General features: G+C 39.3%; 1 protein-coding gene across 3 annotated transcripts in view; it reads right to left on the reverse strand.

The window, feature by feature from the left end:
• Positions 1-14,487, reverse strand: part of LOC127443464 (uncharacterized) — a 231,435-nt gene extending 216,948 nt beyond the window's left edge. The window contains exons 1-6 of one of the 3 annotated variants that reach the window (XR_007897666.1): positions 14,370-14,487; positions 13,338-13,532; positions 13,065-13,144; positions 12,333-12,782; positions 12,099-12,240; positions 1,782-8,584 (exon numbers count right to left, since the gene is read on the reverse strand). Coding sequence is in view for 2 of the 3 variants with exons in the window: in XM_051702105.1 (XP_051558065.1) it covers positions 8,516-8,584; positions 12,099-12,240; positions 12,333-12,782; positions 13,065-13,144; positions 13,338-13,532; positions 14,370-14,381 (948 nt within the window). In the remaining variant the exon portion in view is untranslated. Of the gene's footprint in view, positions 1-1,519; positions 8,585-12,098; positions 12,241-12,332; positions 12,783-13,064; positions 13,145-13,337; positions 13,533-13,980; positions 14,088-14,369 lie in introns of those variants that run through there. The other 2 variants (XM_051702105.1, XM_051702106.1) reach the window with 2 other exon arrangements.
• Positions 14,488-24,476: the final 9,989 nt, after the last annotated feature.

A 24,476-nucleotide genomic window follows, 5' to 3' on the forward strand; every position in this document is an offset into this window, starting at 1 on the left:
CATATTAGTAATGACTTCATGAATTTCTTTACTGATAAAATTAGAATTATAATTAGAAATAAAATTCGAATTATGCAATCGTCTGTCACAGTACCTCAGAAAACAGTATCTCATAATTTTCCTCACAAGTAGCTTCAATCCTTCGCTGTCATAGGTAATGAAGAGCTAACAAAACATATCAAAACTTCAAAACCCATAACATGTATGTTAGATCCAATACCAACTAAGATCTTAAAAGAGGTATTCCCTGTAATTTCAGAACCTCTTCTTAATATTATTAACTCCTCACTATCCTTAGGACATGTCCCAAGAAACTTTAAAATGGCAGTTATCAAACCGCTTATTAAGAAGCCAAAGTTTGATTGTGGAAAATTGGCTAATTATAGACCGATTTCAAATCTCCCAGTTATGTTGAAAATACTAGAAAAGGTAGTGTCCTCCCAACTATGTTCATTTCTACAAATAAATAGTATTTATGAACAATTTCAGCCAGGATTTAGGCCCCATCACAGTAAAGACTGCACTTATCAAAATTACAAATTACTTGCTCTTATCATCTGATTGCGGCTGCATTTCTCTTCTAGTGCTTTTACATCTTAGTGCTGCCTTCGACACGATAGATCTCGACATTCTCTTGAATAGATTTGAGAATTATGTTGGCATTTGTGGACTTGCATTAGCATGGTTTAGGTCCTATTTAGCAATCTGCTACCACTTTGTCTGTGTAAACGAGGAATTGTCAAACCAAACAAAAGTTGAGTATGGAGGGCCACAGGGATCAGTTTTAGGGCCTCTGCTTTTCTTCTTATATATGCTTCCCCTGGGAGATATTATCAGGAATCATGGAATTAGTTTCGACTGTTATGCAAATGATACCCAACTTTAGATTTCTTTTTTTTTTTTTATCACATTTGACAATTTATTCTAAAACCACATCAGTTACAACACCAGTACAACACAGCTCTCTGCACGTTAGCCAGATCTCCACCAGGCACCACCGTAGGTGGCTGGTAATTGATGCCAACCTTGAACCTAGGGCACCAGTCTAAAAACTCGACAGAGCATTTGGTCTTAATGTTGGCAATAGCAGCATTCACATCTTTGGGTATGACATCACCACGGTACAGCATACAGCAGGCCATGTACTTTCCATGTCGGGGGTCACACTTCACCAGGTGCTGGTGATCTCCGACACAGACAGCTGCTCATGGTAGGCCTTCTCAGCAGAGATGATGGGAGAGTAAGTGACAAGGGGGAAGTGAATTCTGGGATATGGCACCAAGTTGGTCTGGAACTCCATCAGATCGACATTCATAGCACCATCAAAGCACAATGAAGCAGTGATGGAGGATACAATCTGACTGATGAGATGGTTGAGATTGGTGTAGGAGGGACGTTTAATGTCGAGATTCCGGTGGTGGATGCTATGCTCCAGGCAATACAACTCACACCATGCATTGCCGATTTGTACTCCTGCGTGGCCCACATGGATGGAGATGCACTCACGCATTTTGATTTAGTCTTTGAGAAGACAAGTTTTTGAGAAATGTGGAAAAGTGTTTTAGGTGGCAAAACACCAAAAACAGCTTTTGAGCTCCGTTGAGTGCAGACGCGAAATGTGTCTCCGCCAACACAGCAATAACTTTAGATTTCTTTGAAACCCAACAACATTTCACAATTCTCCAAATTAGCAGAGTGTGTCAATGAAATCAAAGATTGGATGGTCAGAAATGTCCTTGTACTCAATTCTGACAAAACAGAGGGATTATTGGACCAAAAACCTCTAAAAATAAGCCGCTAAAATATAATTTGACTCTCGATGGATGTACTGATACATCATCTTCTACAGCGGAGAACTTATGTGTTATATTTGATACCAATCTGTCCTTTGAAAATCAAATTTCCAATGTTTGTAGAACAGCATTCTTCCACCTCAGAAATATTGTTAAATTACGACACATGCTCTCTGTTGCTGATGCTGAAAAACTAATTCATGCGTTCATGACCTCAAGATTAGATTATTGTAATGCATTACTGGGAGGATGTCCAGCAAGATCAATAAATAAACTTCAATTGGTTCAAACTGCAGCAGACAGAGTGCTGACGAGAACCAAGAAATATGATCATATTAGCCCCATTTTATCATCGTTATATTGGCTACCTGTTAAATTTCATATTAATTTTAAAATTCTGTTAAGTACATACAAAGCTTTGAATGGTCTAGCTCCACAGTACTTAAGTGACCTTCTGACATGCTATATTCCATCACGTTCATTACGATCACAAAATTCTGGCCTGTTAATAGATCCTAGAATATTAAAATCCACAGGTAGATCCTTTTCCTATTTGCCTCCTAAACTATGGAATAGTCTCCCTAACACTGTTCGGGATGCAGACACACTCACTCAGTTTAAGTCTAGACTAAAGACTCATCTATTTAGCCAGACATACACATAATTTATCCATAAACTCACAATTAGGCTGCTTTAGTTAGGTCTGTCAGAACCTGGGATGGGACATGGGATACTTCATATGCCGCCGCCTGAACCTTGGACATAGGATAGACCTCACCGAACCTCACCGAAATGACCGGCCGGTTGAACTGTGAGGCACCTCATTGATCTCTGCCTGCATCACCTTTGTCTAATGATGGACTACACTCTTATAATGGAATACATAGACTATCAATTAATTGCCCATAAAAGTCTTCATCAGCCAACTAACAAAGCACAATGCATCAGTGTGAACTTCTGCAGTTAATCCAGGATGAACTTCATTAGTCATTAATCTTACAGTTCATACAAAATCTTTGTTTAAACACTGACCCTTAACACTTACTTAGTTTACTCATTTTAAACCATGTCTTGCACTATACATAAATAACTAATATTGTCATAATATTCATGTTGTTTAGTCAGAGGGGAACTGACCCCCACAGTGAGTCTGGTTTTTCTCAAGGTTATTTTTCTCCATTAATCAACATCTTATGGAGTTTTGTGTTCCTTGCCACAGTCACCTTCAGCTTGCACAGTGGGGTTATAAATACAATTATTATTTAATTACTTAATTTTATACACAATTGACAATCATATTTAATGAAGCTACAAAATGATGACTAATATTTTATAGATATTACAGTTTCATTTTCTGTTAATGCATGATTTCCTGTAAAGCTGCTTTGAAATGATGTGTGTTGTGAAAAGCGATATACAAATAATGACAGCCATTATCACAAATTAGAAAACAGATAGTTCCGGTCCTTGATGCTGATTGGTCAACAGCCGTGTTTTATTCATGATAAATCACAGCTCTAACCTCTTCACAGAACATCTATTTGTATCACTCCGCAGCACCTGACAGTTATTCTTGTTGCCTAGCAACATTCTGTTCACTGTTTACTGTCAGGGACTATTTCTTCTAGTGGAAGGATGACATTAAGTGATTTTAATAAACATTTGTGTCATTAATATTTTTATTACAAGGTAACCATTTTATAACAGCAATAAAGCACTCAAGGCTGTCCAATATTGTGAATATAGTCACGGCTGAATGGGTTACTCCACTTCATGTCGTGCCTAACAACACCCTTCAGCCGTGACCTATATTCACAATATTGGACAGCCTCGAGTGCCTTATTGCATTAAATAATCCCATTCAGGGTGAAACAGGAGTTCTCCACACTGATGATCCTGTCGGAGTTTATTTTGTGATAATGATCAGCTGACTCTACATGAAACCTTAAATAACACACTGAACAATGTATTTAAAATCACAGGTCCTGACCTTGTTTAAAGGGATCTGACAAGACTATGAAGTTGTTTGATTTTATTCAATCACACATCAGGTTTTATGCCCAATAATGTGTTCGACTGGCAGAAAATTAATCTATATCATAATAATTCCTCAGATTGTGTTTGTAGTTTGATATGAAATAATCTGTTTGTTTGCATGAAACGCTTGTGTGAATGTTGCTCCAGTGTTTTACTTGATTTATTGTGTTTTGTACTTGTTTTCATGTTGTTCATGTTTGGTTCAGCGTTCTGTTTCACTCTCAGAGACTCAAACATGTCTACTCTTTGAAATGTTTTTGTAAAGACACTGGTTGTAAAAATGATTTTTATACATATTTTGTTTTGAGGAAATGTTTGGAAAATCGATGCAAAATTGTATTTAGGGTTGCAAAATTTCACCACGTTTTTCTCTTTAGACAGTAAGTGGAAGTTCTCAATTTACAACACAATTTAACACAAAAGTATATGAAAAATAATTAATTACAAGCAGTAAAGGTAAATGCATAAACAGTTAAGACATTTGACTTTTAAAAACTACTATTGATAATTATATATTTGCTGGTATATTAAAAATTTACACATTTTAATGTAGTATATTTAATATACCATGAATACCATAAAACAACCTCATAACAACACTCATCATCACAGTACATAACACTCTCATTTTCTTCAGAACATGTAAGAATGTAGTTTGGTCTTGTTCCTGTTGTGTGTGAAGAAACATGAGGACTAATGCATGAAATCAAATCAAACATAATTAGATGAATACACACATATTTCATCTTGTTTATGGAGACTGAGCTGCAGTATGTAAAAGTGTTTCTGTTTCAAGTGAAAATGAAGTGGAAGCTATACACGTCTCTCTAACAAACTAATACTACACAATGATTTTATTATTCGTGAAATCATTCTTTGTCAAACTTGTCATTGTGTTAAAGACTTGTGCAGTTAGACGAAAGTATGTTTGTAGAGAAACAAGGAACATTCTGCACATCATTTCTCATGTCACTGCGAATTAAACATTCACATCGCTTTACATCCTGTTATTCATGTCGCTCTGATTAATTATTTCACTAACATCCTCATCAGGGGGAATCTATAGACTGTGGATTTGTTTTGGATCGGCGCGTTCTCGTTCTGGGATCTTTGGGAATGTTGGGTGTGGAGAAGAGGTCAGTGGCGGAAACATGAGTCACATTAATAATCTGAGAGGATCAAACTTCCTAAAAGTTTCCTAAAGAGTATTTGAAGCACAAATGACACATACTGCAGAGGTCATCGTGACGTGATAATTACAGCAACAGGAAGTTGTGTGAGCGAAGCGTTGAATCCTTTAGTGCTTCCTGTCATGTGACTCTTCCTATCCTGATGGGGTTTTCCATCATTATTCCGGCATGATTCATGTTTGTGTTGTTTTTATGAGTCAGTAGACAGACTGTTTGAAATCGTTCTTCCTCTGATTGTTGGAGGTTTGTGGCGTTTGAGTGCTGCAGTTTTTATTTCCATTTCAACGTCACACATTAGATTACTGTCATCATATATGACTCTGTACTGCAGAATAGACATCATTCACTCACCCTCATCTAGTCTGCGAGACTTAAAGTGTATTCTCAAATCAAAAATGGTGCTTGTGGTGTTTTGTTTCAATTTATCATGTTTGTAGTTCATATAAGTTTTGTAGTCTATTTCAGAGCTTCGTCAGAGTAGAAGATTTTCAGTGAATTATGACTTAAATTTGGGTTTGTTCCTCACATAAAGCTCTCATATGACTTTAGAAGACTTGAAATATAGTGCACAAATTTGAAGTACTACTGTTCTGTGTCATTTTGGTGCTTGACAGATTCAGTTTCCTTTTACTTTCATTATATGGAAACAAGCACAAAATATTCAGCTTTTGTGTTTCACAGAAAAAAGTCATATGGGTTTGGAACAACATGAAAGTGAGTAAATGATGACAGAATTGGTGAAATATTACAGAAACCGCTTTGAGTAAATATGTGCTATTATTATACGACTGTAAGTCTCTTCAGATTAAATATAACTAAAGAAACATTTGTGGTTTTGCAGCTCTATTCGGACTATTACTTTTACAAGTGTGTTTCAGTGATGGCAGTATTTATTTACATTTGGCTCATTGTATAGAAGGCAGTGATTGCTCAACAGCTCTTGAGACTTAACTGACACTCTAGAGAACTGAAGTGAGTTTAAACCATTCTCATGTGGATGAATGTTTGCCAATATTTCATGATGGAGTATTTGGCTTCAGTGAGAATGTGAATGAATGATTGTTTTTACCACCTGCAGCCACTCGTGTGTCTTTACCTCCTGTGAACTACATGATCACATTTAAATCTGTGTTTGCTTTTGACCATTATCACATGTATTCTTGTTTGTGTGTGTGTGTGTGTGTGTGTGTGTGTGTGTCAGTGTTCTGTTCATTGTCATTCTGTGTTTTGTTTAATTCTCTGTTCCACATGTTTTGTGTGAGCAGTTCTCATAGATTTACTGTTGATTCACAGTTTATTAATATCCTCAGCTAACCCTATTCAAATCACGTATTATTCCAACCTGTTTTATACTGAGTCTATACTACAAGTAATAATAATGTAATAACTGTCTGGCATCTAAATAAGTCACTGGAGCTGTTATATTGACTATTTAGTGATTTCCAACAAGCTGTACATAAGCATCATCCACGGGGTTCATGAAAATGAGTAGATTTTTCTTTGTTTTACCTATAAAAACAAAATGTATGACTTAAAACGAAAATAATAAGGATAAGTTCTGGGTAAAAATCTAGATTTTATGAGTAATTGCAATTTTCAATTTTCAAAATCCCAACATCATTCTTTTAATATGCGAAGTTCATCAGCGAGATCTTTTCACTGTGTGTTCAGAGTAAAAGTATTCACTCAACCAAAACAAAAAATTGAGCAGACCCTATTCTTAAAGAGACAGTAATGTTTGAGTACTGCGCTCACCCGTTCTGACTGCACTCACCCATTCTCTCCTCTGTGTTTTACATGGATTATTGTATTGATCTCAAACCCCCTGCTGGTTAAGAACCACCACCATAACTAACAATTGCGGTAAGCCATGGCATTATGGCGACCTTGAGGAGGTTAACCCAACATGACTCTACCCTCCCTAGTAACCAGGCCAACTGGTTGCTTAGGAAGCCTGACTGGAGTCACTCAGCACTCCCTGGATTTGAACTTGTGACTCCAGGTGTGGTAGTCAGCATCTTTACTTACTGAGCTACCCAGGTCCCCTGAGCAGTGAGGGATTTACATGTGATAAATGTAAGGAATTAGTCAGGCTGACGGAGAAGATTAATGAGTTAGAGACATGAATCCGAATGCTAGTGGAGGTCAGTGAGACTTACATGTGATAAATGTAAGGAATTAGTCAGGCTGATGGAGAAGGTTAATGAGTTAGAGACATGAATCCGAATGCTAGTGGAAGTCAGTGAGACTGAGAAGCTGGTAGATACTGTTTCGGATGCGGGTAGAACAGCGAGTAACACACAGACTTTGGTTCCGGCTGTAGAGCCCCTGCAGCAGGGCGTTTGGGTTACATCTTGGCACCATACTCGTATAGCAAAGTGACACCACTCTCCCGTTCCTGTTAGGATTTCCAATCGATTCTCCCCACTCAATGATGCACCCACTGAGAATCATGTTGGAAACACCCTAGTCATAGGTGATTCTATTGTAAGGAATGTGAAAATAGAGACTCCAGCCAACATTGTTAAATGCATTTTGGGGGCTCGAGCGTCTGACATCAGATCAAATTTACAAGTGCTGGCTAATGCTAAACGTAGATTTTCTAAGATTGTTGTTCATGTCGGCACTTACGATGTCCGACTTCACCAGTCTGAGATCACTAAAGATAATGTTAAAGAGGTGTGTGAACTTGCAAAAACTATATCAGACACTGTAAGATGCTCTGGCCCCCTCCCTGCTCATCGTGGTGATGAGGTTTATAGTAGATTAGTGTCACTGAACGGCTGAGTGGTGTCCAGAGAATAGCATAGGATTTATAGACAATTGGAAGAGTTTTTGGGGTAGACCTGACCTGCTAAAGAGAGACAGACTCCATCCCTCCAGGGAAGGTGCCACTCTCCTCTCTAGTAATTTGGCTCATAGTCTTAATAGTGATTGTATTTGACTAACTGGGGTGCAGGTCAGGAAGCAGACAAACTGGCTAATCCAAACGTCTGCTAGCTTGAGATGTCACACAGGTCACATAAACTACAACACATAGAGACTGTATCACCTAGATATCATATAGAGACTGTGTCTGTTCCCCGAACTACCAAACACAAAACTCTCACTAAATCATTAAAAAAAATTAAGGACAAACTTGAAAAAAAAACAAAACAATTAAAGATAAAAATCATATTTACATTTACATTTATGCATTTGGCAGACGCTTTTATCCAAAGCGACTTACAGTGCCCTTATTACAGGGATAATTCCCCTGGAGCAACCTGGAGTTAAGTGCCTTGCTCAAGGACACAATGGTGGCGGCTGTGGGGATTGAACCAGCAATCTGATTACCAGTTATGTGCTTAAGCCCACTACACCACCACCACACCTCATATAAAGGTAGGGCTACTAAACATTAGATCTCTTTCTACCAAAGCACTAATTGTAAATTAAATTATTACAGACTGAAGTGATGTCTGGCTGGCACGGGCTGTAATTTGTCATCATCACTCAGAGACACGTAGCAGTGGAGTCCGATACCAAGCAGGAAAGGAGCTGGATCCGGCCGGTTTTGGTGACCTTGGGATAGGAGTCACGAGGTTGAGACATGGAAACAAATAGAATGATATTAGCATAGATGCCATTAAATTTTTTGCAGAGTTATAGATCATGATCAATGTTTCAGGTTCCGGCAGACCTAACTAAAGCAGCTTAATTCGCTATATGCATATAACATTAATTACAACTTCCGGAATAATATAAGCCAGCTCAAAAACTTCCGGTGAAACGTCACTTGCTGTAGCGGCATATTCAATTTTCTGATAGATACAATGTAAATAGCCTGTAAGGCGATATTAATCTTTTTTTTTTTTTATAGTTAGGCCTTACAGTTATTCACTTGTTCAAATAGATTCTAAAAATAAGTGAACGAAATGAAAAAGACGTTTAAATTTCAGCGTTGTGAGTGGACGACAGCTGAGCATTGTTGCGTCCCTCAGTGTTCATCCTCAGCTAAATTCAATTAGGCTATTAGTTTTCACACTCTCCCCTCCGATGACCAACAATGAAAGAAATGGATCTCAAATATAAGAAGAGTCAACCTAACCATCTCTCACCATACCCGTGTGTGTAGTCGACACTTTGTGTCAGAAGAGGTCACAGAGCTGGCTGAACTAGGAGGTAGGCAGAGGCTGAAGCCTGGTGCTGTACCTGTGTTGTTCCCCTGGAACAATTACTCTCTTGGAGTGATAAGGCTTGGAGTTTGGGAACGGAGAGCGAGGCCAGAAATTGTGCAGAATGGGGAAGATGTTGGCCCTATATACGCTAACGATACATGTTTCAAAGTAGCTTTACAGAAAATCATGCATTAACAGAAAATGAAACTGTAATATCTATAAAGTCTTAGAATCATCATTGTGTAGCTTCATTAAATATGATTGTAAATTGTGTATAAAATAAATAATTAAATAATAATTGTATTTATAATCCCAGTGAGCAAGCTGAAGGCAACTGTGGTAAGGAACACAAAACTCCATAAGATGTTGATTAATGGAGAAAAATAACATTGGGAGAAACCAGATGTTGGCCCTATATAGGCTAACGACCATGATTACAGCACAGCTCCGGACTCCGCATTTGTTGACACTGTTCTCAGCGAAAACGAAAGAATTTGCGTCGAGATTGTACAGCTGAGGCAGCAGCTGGAGCAGTTGTCACTCAAACAGCGTTTTGGGCTATAGCGTTTTTCAGGCTCTGCCAGGGACATCCGTTTCTACACAAGGTATTTAAGCCTACTTTTTTAATAGCCTAAGTGACTCCTCATTAATACCATAGTCTATTTTCTTATGTCACGTTTGTTCACTTCTTAAGTGCGATTGACTAATATTTCTTGTTCTGTTATTCAGGCTTGTTGTTCAGGCTTTTTACTTTGTCCTTGGCTAACATAAAAAAACATAGAGCCAACTAAATTAAAGAGCTGTCCACAAACGTTACTTATGCCACTAAATGCGACTATAAATCTTGTAAATGTAATTTCCTCATTAACACTTAGGCTACAAGCAAATGTTCTCCAAGGCACAAACGTTTTAGGAAAGTTTCAAAGAATGCGAACAGACGGTCATACAGACAGACAAATGCAAGTTACTTGAGATTCACCTCTGACTAACAAAGTAGTGAACACGCTATCAAAATAAGAACCTCGAATTTACTAAAATACTTTTCACTTTTAACTAGACTCAAGAAATGAAAAGAAATGCAAGAAATATATGCATACCATGACATTTCTATTTTTCCAGGTTCTCCTCTTATGACCACCTGATGCGGTTTTGGCAGCTCATTGAACCATCACTGCAATTAATGGTTCGAGTTTTCAGAGCAAGAACTACAAACAGTGACTGCAAAAAGTGCTGCCATGGTATATTATTACAATTATTTTTTACGATTTTATCATGTAACCATAAACATTAATGTCATATTAACAGTAATAACCTATTCTGCATTACAGCAAATGTAAGAATATTTTTTTTTAATATTTCATCTGACACAGTCTTTACAGCCAATAGATTATCTGTTCCTCTTCCTGAACTACCTTGCCCTTGGACTGAAGCAGAGGGACCTGGCTGGTCGGTATGGGGTCCATCAATCTACCGTCAGCAGGATCATCCTTACATGGAGCAGTTTTTTGTTCTGTATTCTTGGCTTACAGCGAATTTGGATGCCCCAACACAAAATTAATGAGCACTTGCCAGTAGAGTTCAGAGATTACGCAGACACTACCGTAATCCTGGACTGCACAGAGCTCAGATGCCAAACACCTACCTCTCCTTTGCTCCAAAGTGAAGTGTATTCAAACTACAAGTCCCACTGTACCCTGAAGGGAATGATTGGCATGGCCCCCCATGGTGCTATAACCTTTGTTTCTTCCCTCTTGCTGGCTCAGTAAGTGACAAGCAGATCTTTGCAGAGTCAGGAATACTTACATTACTTAGGCAGGATATGGCAATAATGGTGGACAGAGGCTTTCTTGCGGATGACTGTGTGCCCTGTAAAGTGTACAGGCCTGCATTTCTTTCTGGGAGACTTCAGATGCCAGCACACAAGGTCAAGGAGACCCAGGCTATTGCACATCTGAGGGTGCATGTTGAGCACCTTATTCGCCGTTTAAAGGAACACAAATTCTTTGACACGATCATCCCCCTAAATATGTTTGGTAACATTAACCAGCTCTATGTAGTTGCATGCCTTCTGTTAAATTACCAGAGTGGCCCACTTGTAAAAGCTTGGTCTAAATAGAAGCATCAAGACCAGTGCGCAGTTCTGTTTAGTATTTAAACTATTTTACTGTTGTTAGCTACTGCTATTGTTACATGATAAAGAATGGATTTACATCTCTACAACTTCATACAGGTATCTGTATTTTCCCCTCATTTTCAGTTTCATGCTTCCAGTGAATAAACCTACATTTGTTTGTAACTGCCTTTTTTTAAATGGCTCCCCAAAGCATTGTGTATTTTATTGTGCTTCAATACAAACAGCATTTAAACAATACTATTTTTAGGTACTAATGAGTTATAACCTCAAACACTCACATAAATAACATTTATAAGAAAATATGTGAATGAATAAATTAATGATGACATGTTCAGCTACATAACATAATTTATATACATTGTATACTAGAATTCTATTCTATTAGAATATTATTTGTGGCAGATGACAATAGTAAGCACATGAAAACTGCTCAGAAATGTAATGAAAACCAAATTATTTGAACTTTGTAAAGTTGTAAAGATTTGTAAAAATTAACAATAGACTCTCTACATTTGTAGAGATTTGTACCAATGAACAATACATATCAGTTAAAGTTTTGTATAGATTTGTAAAAGTGAACAATAAAACCTGAACCAAAACATATGAACTGATTGAAAGTTAATAATGGAAATTTTCAAGCCAAAAGCATAGGTAGGTAAAAGTAAAAGTAATCAACCTTTTGTTTGATTGTTTTTATGACTCTCCCATCTCTGAATATTCTTTGAATAAACATGTCATCTTCAGCGTAAACAACAAAATCACACCAAAAAGGGTAGTGATTTACCTCCTTAACAAAGCAGTATTCCTCTACTGCTTTGGGCTCCATCTGAAGGCCCCTCTTCATTTCTCCTCTCTGATAGCCTGGCCGCAAAATTCTCAGTGCCAGGCTCTCTGCTGAGGACTGTCCTCTCACATGGCAAACCTCTCTAGAAATACATTAATATATACAAACAACATAAGTTTTTAAATAACATGAAAAACAAAATGCTGACAGTCATGTCACAAAGTTTACAATTACCTGAATCTAGAGGAAGTCACACACGGCTTTCTTAATTGATGCCATTCCTTCAGCATGCTTTGCTGTCTTGTGCTTTTCTCAATTTGGTGCGCCATGACCTCTGATGTTGCTAGAGAATTCATGTGCAGCTGCTGATGGTAGCTTAACACAAAACAGCACTCTAAGGGACCCAGACAGTAGCCATAAAGGGGTAAGGATGGTCGTGGTGGTGTGGTGGTATGTGGGCAAGTTTTTGGTGGACTCCATGCTGGAAGGTGATAGGAGAGAACACTCCCTTCTTGAACTTTTCCAAAGGCACTATCCACCAGTGGTACATCCCCTGCTATTCCCATTGTTGTTATAGGTGGAGCAGCTTCCCTTGGCATTCCTTGGTAAATCTCATTCACATGCAGAACTGACATGTCTGGAAGGTCACAGGTCCAGTCACAGGCCCCTTTGTACAAGTTACTCCTGAAAATATACACGACTGAACAGTTAGACAAGCGTTTATGTACTATTTGTTATTATCATAAATGAATGCTTTTCATGTCAAATTCTACTTCAGTGTTGTGTAGCTCTACGCTACAGGGATGTTGTGTGTGTATGTGTGTGTCTGTGTATGGACATTCAGTTCAGTTAGAGGTTCATCTAAAGTCTAATAAAGACTAGTCTAAAAATACACAGTATAATTTTACATTTCAAGTACATATTTTAATTCATGTAGCAGACATACTGCCCATTCCTACACATTACCTGATCCCTTCAGCCAATCTTCTCTGCTTGGGCCTAGCTGACAACACCACCATCTCATTTGTTGGACCAGGCTTAAAGCCCTGTCAAGAAATGTTGTACAAGAACTTATTTACTTTGTGTACATTTTTTTAGCTTATATGATCACATATTTTTATAAGGAAGGATGCTGTATGCAGCCTTGAAAGTTGATGCAATTTACATGACATAACCAGGAAGAAGTGAGACACATAATGTAACATAATATGTTAATTGTGCTAGTGTAGAAAACATCACCTGAGTTCTAGGTTTGTGCCACTGATGCTCAGACCCTGTGCAGCTGTGAGTAGGGGGGACAGCCATTGCTCCCTGCTGGCTGTAATGTGAGGTCTGGTAGAGCAAAGCTGCAACATGATTGCATAGTGCAAGCCCTGCCACACATGAGCAATGATAGGCCAACAGCTCAACAGGTTTAGAGTCTTTGAGAACAACCTGTAAAAAAAATACAAAATTATCAATTGATAATGTAGCCTATGTGTTTTGAGGTTCAGGTAAATAATATTATTGCGAGTGGATGAGATTACTGAAATACATATTTATTAACAGAACAACATGGAGTCACAGTGTAGCTAGTGATGTGTTTTAACCATGCTCACTGTGTACAATGTCAAATGCTGGCAACCTACCTGCCTCTACTCTCTGGGAATTTTTACCTGTGTCCCCTATGTCTACTAAACAATAAACGTAGATAGTGTACTATGTACGGTTGAGTAAAATACTTTTTGAAATACACAGTGTAGGCCCTAGTTGGTGCACAGTTCTGTTGGTGCAACAGTAGGCTGTAGGTCCAAACAGTATTACAGTTACTATCTATTCTCCAGCCTATTTTATACTGGCACATGGAATTCCCAGAAAGCAGAAAGTATTAACATTATTGAACCTGCTTTCATTCCCCTATGCTCAAGTTGTGTGGTTTCTCTTTTTTCCTCATCGACCTGAAGCAGCTTGCCCTCACAGACACCTCTCCTGCCTCATTCTTGTCAGAAACTGAGAAACAGAGGCAACGAATTAAGCAAGGACCACATAGCAAGACAACATTTTATGCTAGTGCCAAGCCTGGTTATGTCATGGAGAGTAGCGGGAGACAGATCTATATATTTCAATGCTGCCAATTTAGCAGTTATATTCTGTTTACCAACGCTAACGTTAAGCTATCGTTGGTCTTTCAACTTAACGGTAGCTAACTTACGTTCGGCAACACTAGCTAAGTTAGCTGTCTATAGCTAGCTTACAGAATGAAAGAATTATAGCATACTTTTGCTAACTTACCTTCGTAGTCATGGATATAGCTAGATATGTACAGCTTAAATCCTTTCCCACATTTGCTTGATGAAGTCTTTGAATTGACTGAATCAGGCGGTGTACATGATTTATGTTGACTTGAGGTAAATCCTGCAGGCAGCGAGTATAGAACATCTTTGACAACTTTTTCAGGAATGACAGTTGACTGGAAATGCCCGAGCTGGCTTATCTAAACCAGGAAGTAACCGTGCATATAGCCAATTGTGTGGTGAAGAATAAATTAGGTGTATGCCTGTCTAAATAGATGAGTCTTTAGTCTAGACTTAAACTCAGTGAGTGTGTCTGCGTCCCGAACAGTGTTAGGGGCCAATGTTTAAACAAAAAGATATTGTATTAACTGTTAGATGACTAAAGTCTTAGAATTTACATTCTTAATTAACTGCGGAAGTGCAAACAGTTGCATTGTCTATTGTTATTTGGCTGATGAAGGCTGCAATTAATTTATTATCTATGTATTCCATTTTAAGAGTGTAAGTCAAAATCAAATCAAATCACTTTATTGTCACACAGCCATATACACAAGTGCAATGGTGTGTGAAATTCTTGGGTGCAGTTCCGATCAACATAGCAGTCGTGACAGTGATGAGACATATACCAATTTACAATAACATCAAATTAACACAACACAATTTAAACATCTGTTATACACATAAATACACTCAACAATATACAAATAATAACATACACTGTACAGTATACAATACGCACTATATAGATACACATTATTCAATAAAAAATGAAAAATAAAAATATATAAAGAAGTATATATATATAGAATGTACAGTATTGTACTGTATTGACATTCAGGCTGTCGGTTGATAGTCAGTTGTTAAGAGAGAATATAATATAATAATAATATAATTTATGACAGTCCGGTGTGAGGTATAAGAGTAAGGGTCATAAAGTGCAGTGCTGATGTATTTTGATCGTGGGAGATCAAGAGTTCAGAAGTCTGATTGCTTGGGGGAAGAAGCTATCATGGAGTCGGCTGGTGCGGGTCCTGATGCTGCGATACCGCCTACCTGATGGTAGCAGTGAGAACAGCCCATGGCTCGGGTGGCTGGAGTCTCTGATGATCCTCCGAGCTTTTTCACACACCGCCTTGTATATATTTCCTGGAGGGAGGGAAGCTCACCTCCGATGATGTGTCTGGCAGTTCACACCACCCTTTGCAGTGCTTTGCGGTTGTGGGCGGTGCTATTGCCGTACCAGGCGGAGATACAGCCAGTCAGGATGCTCTCCACAGTGCAGGTGCAGAACCGTGTGAGGATGTGGCGGTTCATTCCAAACTTCCTCAGCCGTCTCAGGAAGAAGAGGCGCTGATGAGCCTTCTTCACAACGACTTCAGTGTGGATGGACCATGTGAGTTCCTCAGTGATGTGGACACCCAGGAACTTGAAGCTGCTGACTCTCTCCACTGGTGCTCCATTGATTGTGATGGGACTGTGTTCTCTGTCTTTTCTTCTGAAGTCCACCACAAGCTCCTTTGTCTTACTGACATTGAGGGAGAGGTTGTGCTCCTGACACCAGTGTGTCAGAGTGTGCACCTCCTCTCTGTAGGCTGTTTCATCATTGTCAGTGATCAGACCTACCACCGTCGTGTCATCAGCAAACTTAATGATGGCATTGGAGCTATGTGTTGCCACACAGTCATGTGTGTACAAGGAATACAGTAGTGGGCTGAGAACACAGCCCTGCGGGGCTCCAGTGTTGAGGGTCAGTGATGAGGAGATGTTGCTGCCTATTCTAACCACCTGGCGTCTGCTTGACAGGAAGTCCAGGATCCAGCTGCACAGCGAGCTGTTTAAGCCCAGAGCCTGGAGTTTCTCATCTAGCTTGGAGGGCACTATGGTGTTGAATGCTGAGCTGTAGTCTACAAACAGCATTCTCACATAAGTGTTCCTTTTTTCCAGGTGGGAGAGAGCAGTGTGTATTGTAGATGCAATGGCATCATCAGTGGAGCGGTTGTTGCGGTAAGCAAACTGCAGCGGGTCAAGAGAGAGTGGCAATACAGAGCAGATGTAATCTCTGATTAATCTCTCAAAACATTTGCTGATGATAGGGGTCAGAGCAACAGGACGCCAGTCATTTAAGCAAGTTATTTTTGATTGTTTTGGAACAGGCACAATGGTGGATGTTTTAAAGCATGTGGGGACTACAGACAAAGAGAGGGAAAGGTTGAAAATGTCCGTAAAAACACCAGCCAGCTGGTTCGCGCACGCTCTGATGACGCGGCCCGGAATGCCGTCTGGGCCCGCGGCTTTGCGGATATTCACCCGTCGGAAGGATCGGGTTACATCCGCTACAGAGACGGAGATTGAACTAACCTCTGTAGCTTCAGCCGCGAGAGCTCTCTCCGCGAGGGCGGTGTTATTTCCCTCAAAACGAGCATAAAAAGTATTTAGCTCATCCGGTAGAGAGGCAGTGGTGTTCATGGCGGAGTTTTTATTCCCTTTAAAGTCCGTGATGATGTTAATTCCCTGCCACATGCTTCTAGAGTTGGTGGTGTTAAACTGTCCTTCAATCTTGCTCCTGTACTGGCGTTTTGCAGTTCTGATAGTTTTTCGGAGGGCATAACTGGCTTGTTTATGCTCCTCCACGTTCCCGGAATTAAAAGCGGAGGTCCGCACATTAAGTGCCGCGCGAACATCGCTATTGATCCATGGTTTCTGATTCAGATAGATTCGTACAGTTCTGGTCGGAACAACGTCCTCTACGCACGTTCTGATGAAACACATTACGCTATCAGTGTAAAGCTCGATGTCGTCATCAGAGGCGGACCGGAACATCTCCCAGTCCGTGTGATCAAAACAGTCTTGTAGCGTAGAATCTGATTGGTCCGACCAGCACTGGATCGTTCTGAGGGTGGGTGCTTCCTGTTTCAATTTCTGCCTGTAAGCGGGCAGAAGCAGAATGGAAGAGTGGTCAGATTTGCCAAATGGTGGGCGGGGGAGGGATTTGTAGCCATCCCGGAATGGAGAGTAGCAATGGTCCAAAACCCGGTCTCCTCGTGTGTTGAAACTAATGTGCTGGTGATATTTTGGTGCGACTGATTTTAAACTGGCTTTATTAAAGTCCCTGGTCACAATGAACGCGGCCTCAGGGTGCGTGGTTTCCTGCTCACTTATTCTCCCATACAGTTCCTTGAGTGCCCGGTCTGTGTCGGCTTGTGGCGGGATGTACACAGCAGTGATAATGACCGCTGTGAATTCCCTCGGTAGCCAGAATGGTCGACACAGAATCATAAGAAATTCCAGATCAGGAGAGCAGAAAGACTTGATAGAATGTACGTTCCTCTGATCACACCAGGATTTGTTGATCATAAAACATACACCACCACCTCTGCTTTTACCTGAGAGGTCTTTCGCTCTGTCCGCTCGGTGCACGGAGAACCCCGCGGGTTCAATGTCTGAGTCTGGAATCTCCGCAGACATCCAAGTTTCTGTTAGGCAGATAATGCAGCAGTCCCTCGTCTCTCATTGGAAAGAGATCCACGCTTTCAGCTCGCAGAGTTTGTTATCCAGAGACTGAACATTGCCAGTAGAATAGTGGGTAGCGGGGGTCGATTTGCGCAGCGTCTTACTCTGATGAGAACGCCGGCTCTGTTTCTCCTTTATCTCCTGCGTTTCTGCGGCCGTGCTGCCCAGACAAAGGGCTCCGCTGGCGTGTTTGTAAACAGCGGGTCGGCATTGAGGAATGTGAAGTCCGGTTTACGGTGTGAGATTGCTGAATCAATGTCCAAAAGTGTTTGTCTGTTGTAGACAATAAGGCAGACAACATCCAAGACAAAAAACATAAGAATTGTGAATAAAACAAACAAAACATTACTATGTTGTGTCGGAGCTCGCAACGCAGCAGCCATACTCTGCGCCATCTTGAGTCCAAAAAATCCATCCAGTTTTTGAAGCTGATGACTTGGACCAAATAATAAAGAAAAGCAGCCAATAAGTGCCCAACATAGATGGGAACTCCTTCAATACTGTTTAAAAAGCATCTCAGGGTGATACCTCAAGAAGTTGGTTGAGAAAATGTCAAGAGTACATGTCTGCAAATTCTAGACAAAGGGTGACTACTTTGAAGATGCTCAAATATAACACAGTTTTGATTTATTTTGGATTTTGTTTAGTCACAACATAATTCCCATAGTTCCATTTATGTTATTCCATAGTTTTGATGACTTTACTATTATTCTAAAATGTGAAAAAAAAAAAAAAAACATTATAATAAAGAATGTGTTTCAAAACTTTTGACCAGTAGTGTATATATATATATATATATACAGTGTTGGGGAGTAACAGAATACATGTAACGGGATTACGTATTTAAAATATAAAATATAAGTAACTGTATTCCACTACAGTTACAATTTAAATCATTAGAAATTAGACTACAGTTACATTCAAAAAGCATTTTGATTACTGAAGAGATTACTTTGCATTTTATTGTCATTTGTTTCATTTAATATTTCATCCTTTCAGATGGAAAACATTTATAAATATAAATGATGCGATCTAAAGTGCATTTGAACAGCAGTGAAACACTTTCTTATGATGTGTTACATTCATACGAGCAGACAGAGAAGTAAGTTTGAAGTAAGTTTGGAGCAGAAGAAATAGAAATAAACCTTGTGTAAATTGTCAGCTTTATGCTAAGCAAAAATGCTATTTCTAGCCATTTTACATGCACGTTACCAGGCATGATCATATTTTTTTTATCAAGCAAAATGATCACGTTAGATCAGAATTTCTTTTTTTCTAGTAAAACCTTTGATATTAGGGCAAAAATCATATTCTTGATCATTTTTGTATTGTTTTCCTGTAAAAATATCTAAAAATCCTTAAAACAAGATCAATTTGATTTATCTTGTTTTAGAAACAACACTGCATAAGATATTTCGGTTTTTCAGAGAATGTATTTTTAACATGTGTATTTTGTCTTACTGTACTGGCAGAGTTTTTATAGTCAAAACAAGTGAAAAAATCTACCAGTGCTGAAGAAGTAATTCAAAGTATTTAGATTACATTACTGACCTTGAGTAATCTAACGAAATATGTTACAAATTACTTTTTACAGCATGTATTCTGTAATCTGTAGTGGAATACATTTCAAAAGTAATCCTCCCAACCCTGTATATATATATATATATATATATATATATATATATATATATATATATATATATATATATATATATACACTGGCAGCCAAAAGTTTGGAATAATGTACAGATTTTGCTCTTATGGAAAGAATTTGGTAAGTTTATTCACCAAAGTGGCATTCAACTGATCACAATGTATAGTCAGGACATTAATAATGTGAAAAATTTAGTATGTGCACAGCCTTTATTAATTAGGCAGGGTTTCCCAACTGAGGGTTTGTAATAGTTGAGATTGTGATGGAAATATCAATGCAAATTTATACTGAATAAAAATGTACCACTTTCAATAATAAATGTATAAAATCAAAACTATGAAAATAGAACGTTTACATGATTGTATAAAAATTACATGATTAGGTCTCATGTACGCTATGCAAGGGTCGGATGTGTGAACGGCGAGCTCTGCGCACTTTGCTAGTTTTAATAATATTTGTGTCACAAACCAGTGAGATTCGATACACCCTGATCCTTAATTGTTTTTGGAAGACAATATGTCAAGGAATTCAAAATCCTCAGGCTCTGGAGATATTAAAAGACATTTACGTGATAATAAAATGGGGTCGGGTGACGCCATGCAAGGAGCAGACGTGTGAGCGATGAGCTCTGCGCACTTTGCTGAATTTTCGATTATTGTCGTGTTATAATCTGGTGAAATTTGATACACCCAGTTACACATTTGCCCTTTGTTGCAAAACATGGCAAAGAAGTCAAAATCCTCGGGCTCTGGAGACTTTAAAAGACACTTACGTGTTCAGGATGAAAGCTCCGACAGGCCTACAGACCGGGGACTCGATTTGGATGGCGCGGCGGGAGAAGGAATCCAGCGTCAGTTGTCCAACATGTGATGTTGACGAAGATTCTTGCTGACCTGGAGGATCTCGCTGTAATACATCGAGCGATTACGACAATGGAAATAAAATTCTCTGAGTTAGGTACAAGAGTGACTGATGTTGAAAAACGAATCAATTTTCTGGAATCTTTGGAGAGGGAATTAACCTCTAATCCACCTGCGACAAAAGTTGATTTGGAACATTTCCCTGAAAAGCTTGAAGATCTTGAAAATTGAAGCCGCAGGAATAACGTTCGAATTGTTGGAATTCCTGAGCATGAGGAGGGCAGAGATATGGTGAAATTCCTAGATGAGTTTTTCCCGAGTCTGCTCGACATAGGCCATAAGCTGGAAAATGAGCAAGCTCACAGGGTTCCGGCTTGTAGATCCGCTGAGGGAGATAGGCCCCAATCAATCCTGGCCAAATTCCTGAGATCATCCGATAAAGGTCTTGTATTACATGAGGCAAGGAGCAAAGGAAAGCTTTCTTGGAAGAATCACAACATTTTCTTGTTCCCAGACTTTGCGAATTCGACAAGAGAGAAACGTTATCGATTCAAGGAATGCAAGAAACTTTTACATCAACGAAAGATCACTTTTGCACTGATGTTCCTGGCCAAATTGAGTATAAATACTAAGGCTGCAAAGTATTTTTTCTAGATAAGATTTATTCTGGAATAGATTTTTTTTTTATATCTAAATCCCTCATTTCATCTGTTGTTGATTGCTCAATTGGAAACATTTTAGTCTCAAATCATGTCCTGGTGAGTTTAGGGATGTTGCCACATGGAGAAAAAGAAATCATATAGTTGGCGCTTTAATGTATCCCTTTTGCAAAATCCTGATTTCCAACAAATGTTAAAGACTGAAATCAATGTTTATATGGAGACCAACTGGTCCTCAGTATCCTCTGTGGGCGTGGCTTGGGAGGCACTTAAGGCGGTTCTTAGGGGTCGGATCATACAGTATGCCTCATTCACCAAAAAATCCAAAGCACGAGAACTCGTGGAGTTGGAAGGAAATATTAAAAGTGCCGAGGCAGAGCTGAAGCGCCGAATGTCGTCTGATGGCCTCAGAGAATTGACCCAATTGAAATACAGATATAACTCTATTTTGTTGCGGAAGGTGGAGTTTTGGTTATTCAGGGCAAGACAGTCATACATTGAGTTGGGGGACAAAGCAGGGAAGCTTTTGGCTAGATATATAAAACAGAGAGAATCTTTTTCTACCATTCATCTTGATCTTTATAGTTCCACATCTTCGTCTACTTATGAAGATTTTAGAAACTTTGTGGAACCATTAGAACTCACTAAACTGATGACTGAGCAAAAATAATCTTGATTCTGAGATAACCTTGGAGGAGCTTGACGAGGTAATTAAGGCCTTGCCTACTGGCAAGGCTCCGGGGCCAGATGGCTTTGCCGCTGAATTTTTTAGATCTTATGCTACAGAACTGGCTCCACTTTTGTTAGAAGTTTATACGGAATCATTAAAGAATGGAAAGCTTCCTCCAACCATGACACAAGCCCGGATCAGTCTGACTCTTAAAAAGGACAAAGATCCAAGCGAGTGTAAAAGTAACCGTCCAATATCCCTGATCCAGCTAGAGGTAAAAATGTTGTCAAAAGTTCTGGCTAACCGATTAAGTAAAGTTATGACATCTCTTATACATATAGATCAGGTGGGGTTTATTCGGGGACGTAGCTCTTCTGATAACATTAGGCATCTCATTAATATTATGTGGTCAGTGGCGAATGATCAGTCTCCGGTTGCTGCCATCTCACTTGACGCCGAAAAGGCATTTGATATGATAGAATGGGATTATCTTTTTAAGATTTTGGAAATATATGGGTTCGGAAATCCTTTTATTGGATGGATTAAGTTACTATATAGACACTCTATAGCGATGGTACAAACAAATGGATTCATTTCAGATTATTTTACTCTGAATAGGGGCACTTGGCAGGGTTTCCCTCTTTCCCCACTATTGTTCTGTCTTGCCCCTAGAACCATTAGCAGCCGCGATAAGAAAGGAGGATGATTTTCCAGAGGTGATGGCGGGAGTTGTGGCACATAAGCTTTTACTTTACACAGATGATATTTTATTATTCGTATCCGACCCTACTAGATCTATGCCTTGCCTCCACAGAATTATCAATTCCTTTTCTAAATTTTCAGGATACAGAGTCAACTGGTCTAAATCCGAAGCGTTGGCTCTGACAGCGTACTGCCCAGTAATGGCTTTCCAGCCGGTGTCTTCCAGTGGCCCAAAGATGGCATTGAATATTTGGGCATTTTATTCCTAGCAAATTTGTGTGATTTATTTAGAATTAATTTTGACCCCTTAATAAAAAGGTTTTTGAGCGATGTGGGCAGGTGGGCTTCATTACATTTATCTATGATTGGGAAGGTTAATGTTATTAAAATGTATTCCAAAATTCAACTACCTACTACAGTCTCTCCCCATTGAAGCTCCCCTCTTTTATTTTAAACAATTTGATAGTATTGCTAAATCCTTTATCTGGAATGGTAAATGTCCTCTGATGCATTTTAACAAGTTACACAGGCCAGTTGACAAAGGTGGGTTAGGTCTCCGCAAGATTTTGTATTACTATTATGCTTTTGGTCTCAGACATTTGGCACATTGGTCGCTTCCACCTGAGAGAGCCCTCCCTTGCTCTTTATTGAACAGGAGGTCCTTGCCCCTATCTTGCCATTGCAAAGTCTTTCTACCAAGCTGCTCAGAGAAGTAAAGACATCCCATTATCTCACACATGCATTTAGTGTGGACGAAAGTTTCTTGCGTGTTCAATTCTGACATTTATCTGAACGTTTATATGGATAAAAGTTGATTCCGTGTTTTCATATGTTGTCTGTGTTAATTTTAATTTTGGAATCAATAAAAATTGTTAATGACAAAAAAAGATCCACTGCAATTCAATGTGTTCATGGTGACAAAAGAATGCATCCTACTGCAGAGGTTACAGTTAATGTGGATGAACAATTGTATTTAATGAATGTGGGGGTGGTTGAGGGTTTGCCCGCTGAAATGGTTTTGGGTGGGACATGCCTGTGCTAAGTGAACTGTTGAATATGTCCAAAGCTGGTCATATTGTTTCAACTGCTGTGTCATGCCCGGTGCTAACATGGGCCAAAGCTGGTTTGCAGCCTCTGCCAGACTTTGACAATAGTCTGATACAGGGCAGCTATAAACTTAGAAAAACAAGTCGGCAGCACTGAGTAGGGAAGTATTTGGGTACTCCTGTGTCTGAGGTGTCTACTGAAGATCTGGAGGTCAGGGATTGGAAGGTACCTGATAATATTGCCCAATAACAAGTGGCCGATGTAACACTGAAAGCCTTGTTTGACAAAGTATGTGATGGGGCACACCAAGTCATGATCAGCGGGACTGAAATGTATATTATTGAGAAAGGGGTATTGTATGTTATCTGTGATGGTGTTAAACGTCTTGTTGTGCCTAAATGTTGCAGACCATTCATTCTACATCTTGTACACACCATACCATGGTCAGGATATCTTGCACAAAAACATACCTCTAAATCAGTTCCCATTTCTATTAGCCTACCATGTACACTGACGTACAAACATACTTTACCATATGCTCAATCTGTCAAAAGACAAGTGCTTTTTGCAGGTTGGCGAGAGCTCCGCTGTATCCATTACCAGTGATATCCACTCCATTCCAAAGGATTGCAATGGACATATTTAGACCACTGGAGAGAAGCAGTGCAGGGAACCAATACATACTAGTCAACTTTGACTACGCAACCCGGTACCCTGAAGCCTTCCCTGTATGCACTATCACCACTGCCAAGGTAATCTGTGCACTTGTGCAGCTCTTTTAACTGACAGCTAGGCATCACCGCCATTCAAACCAGTCCATATCACCCGCAGATGGATGGATTAGTTGAAAGATTCAACCATACACTCAAGAACGTGTTGAGAAAGTTTGTCAGCGACACAGGTAAGGACTGGGATAAATGGCTAATATTTCTACTCTTTGCTTTCAGAGAGGTGCCTCAAGCTTCAACTGGATTCTTACCCTTCAAGTTGCTGTATGGCCAGT

This window comes from Myxocyprinus asiaticus, chromosome 7 (assembly GCF_019703515.2).
Source record: "Myxocyprinus asiaticus isolate MX2 ecotype Aquarium Trade chromosome 7, UBuf_Myxa_2, whole genome shotgun sequence".
NCBI lineage: Eukaryota > Metazoa > Chordata > Actinopteri > Cypriniformes > Catostomidae > Myxocyprinus > Myxocyprinus asiaticus.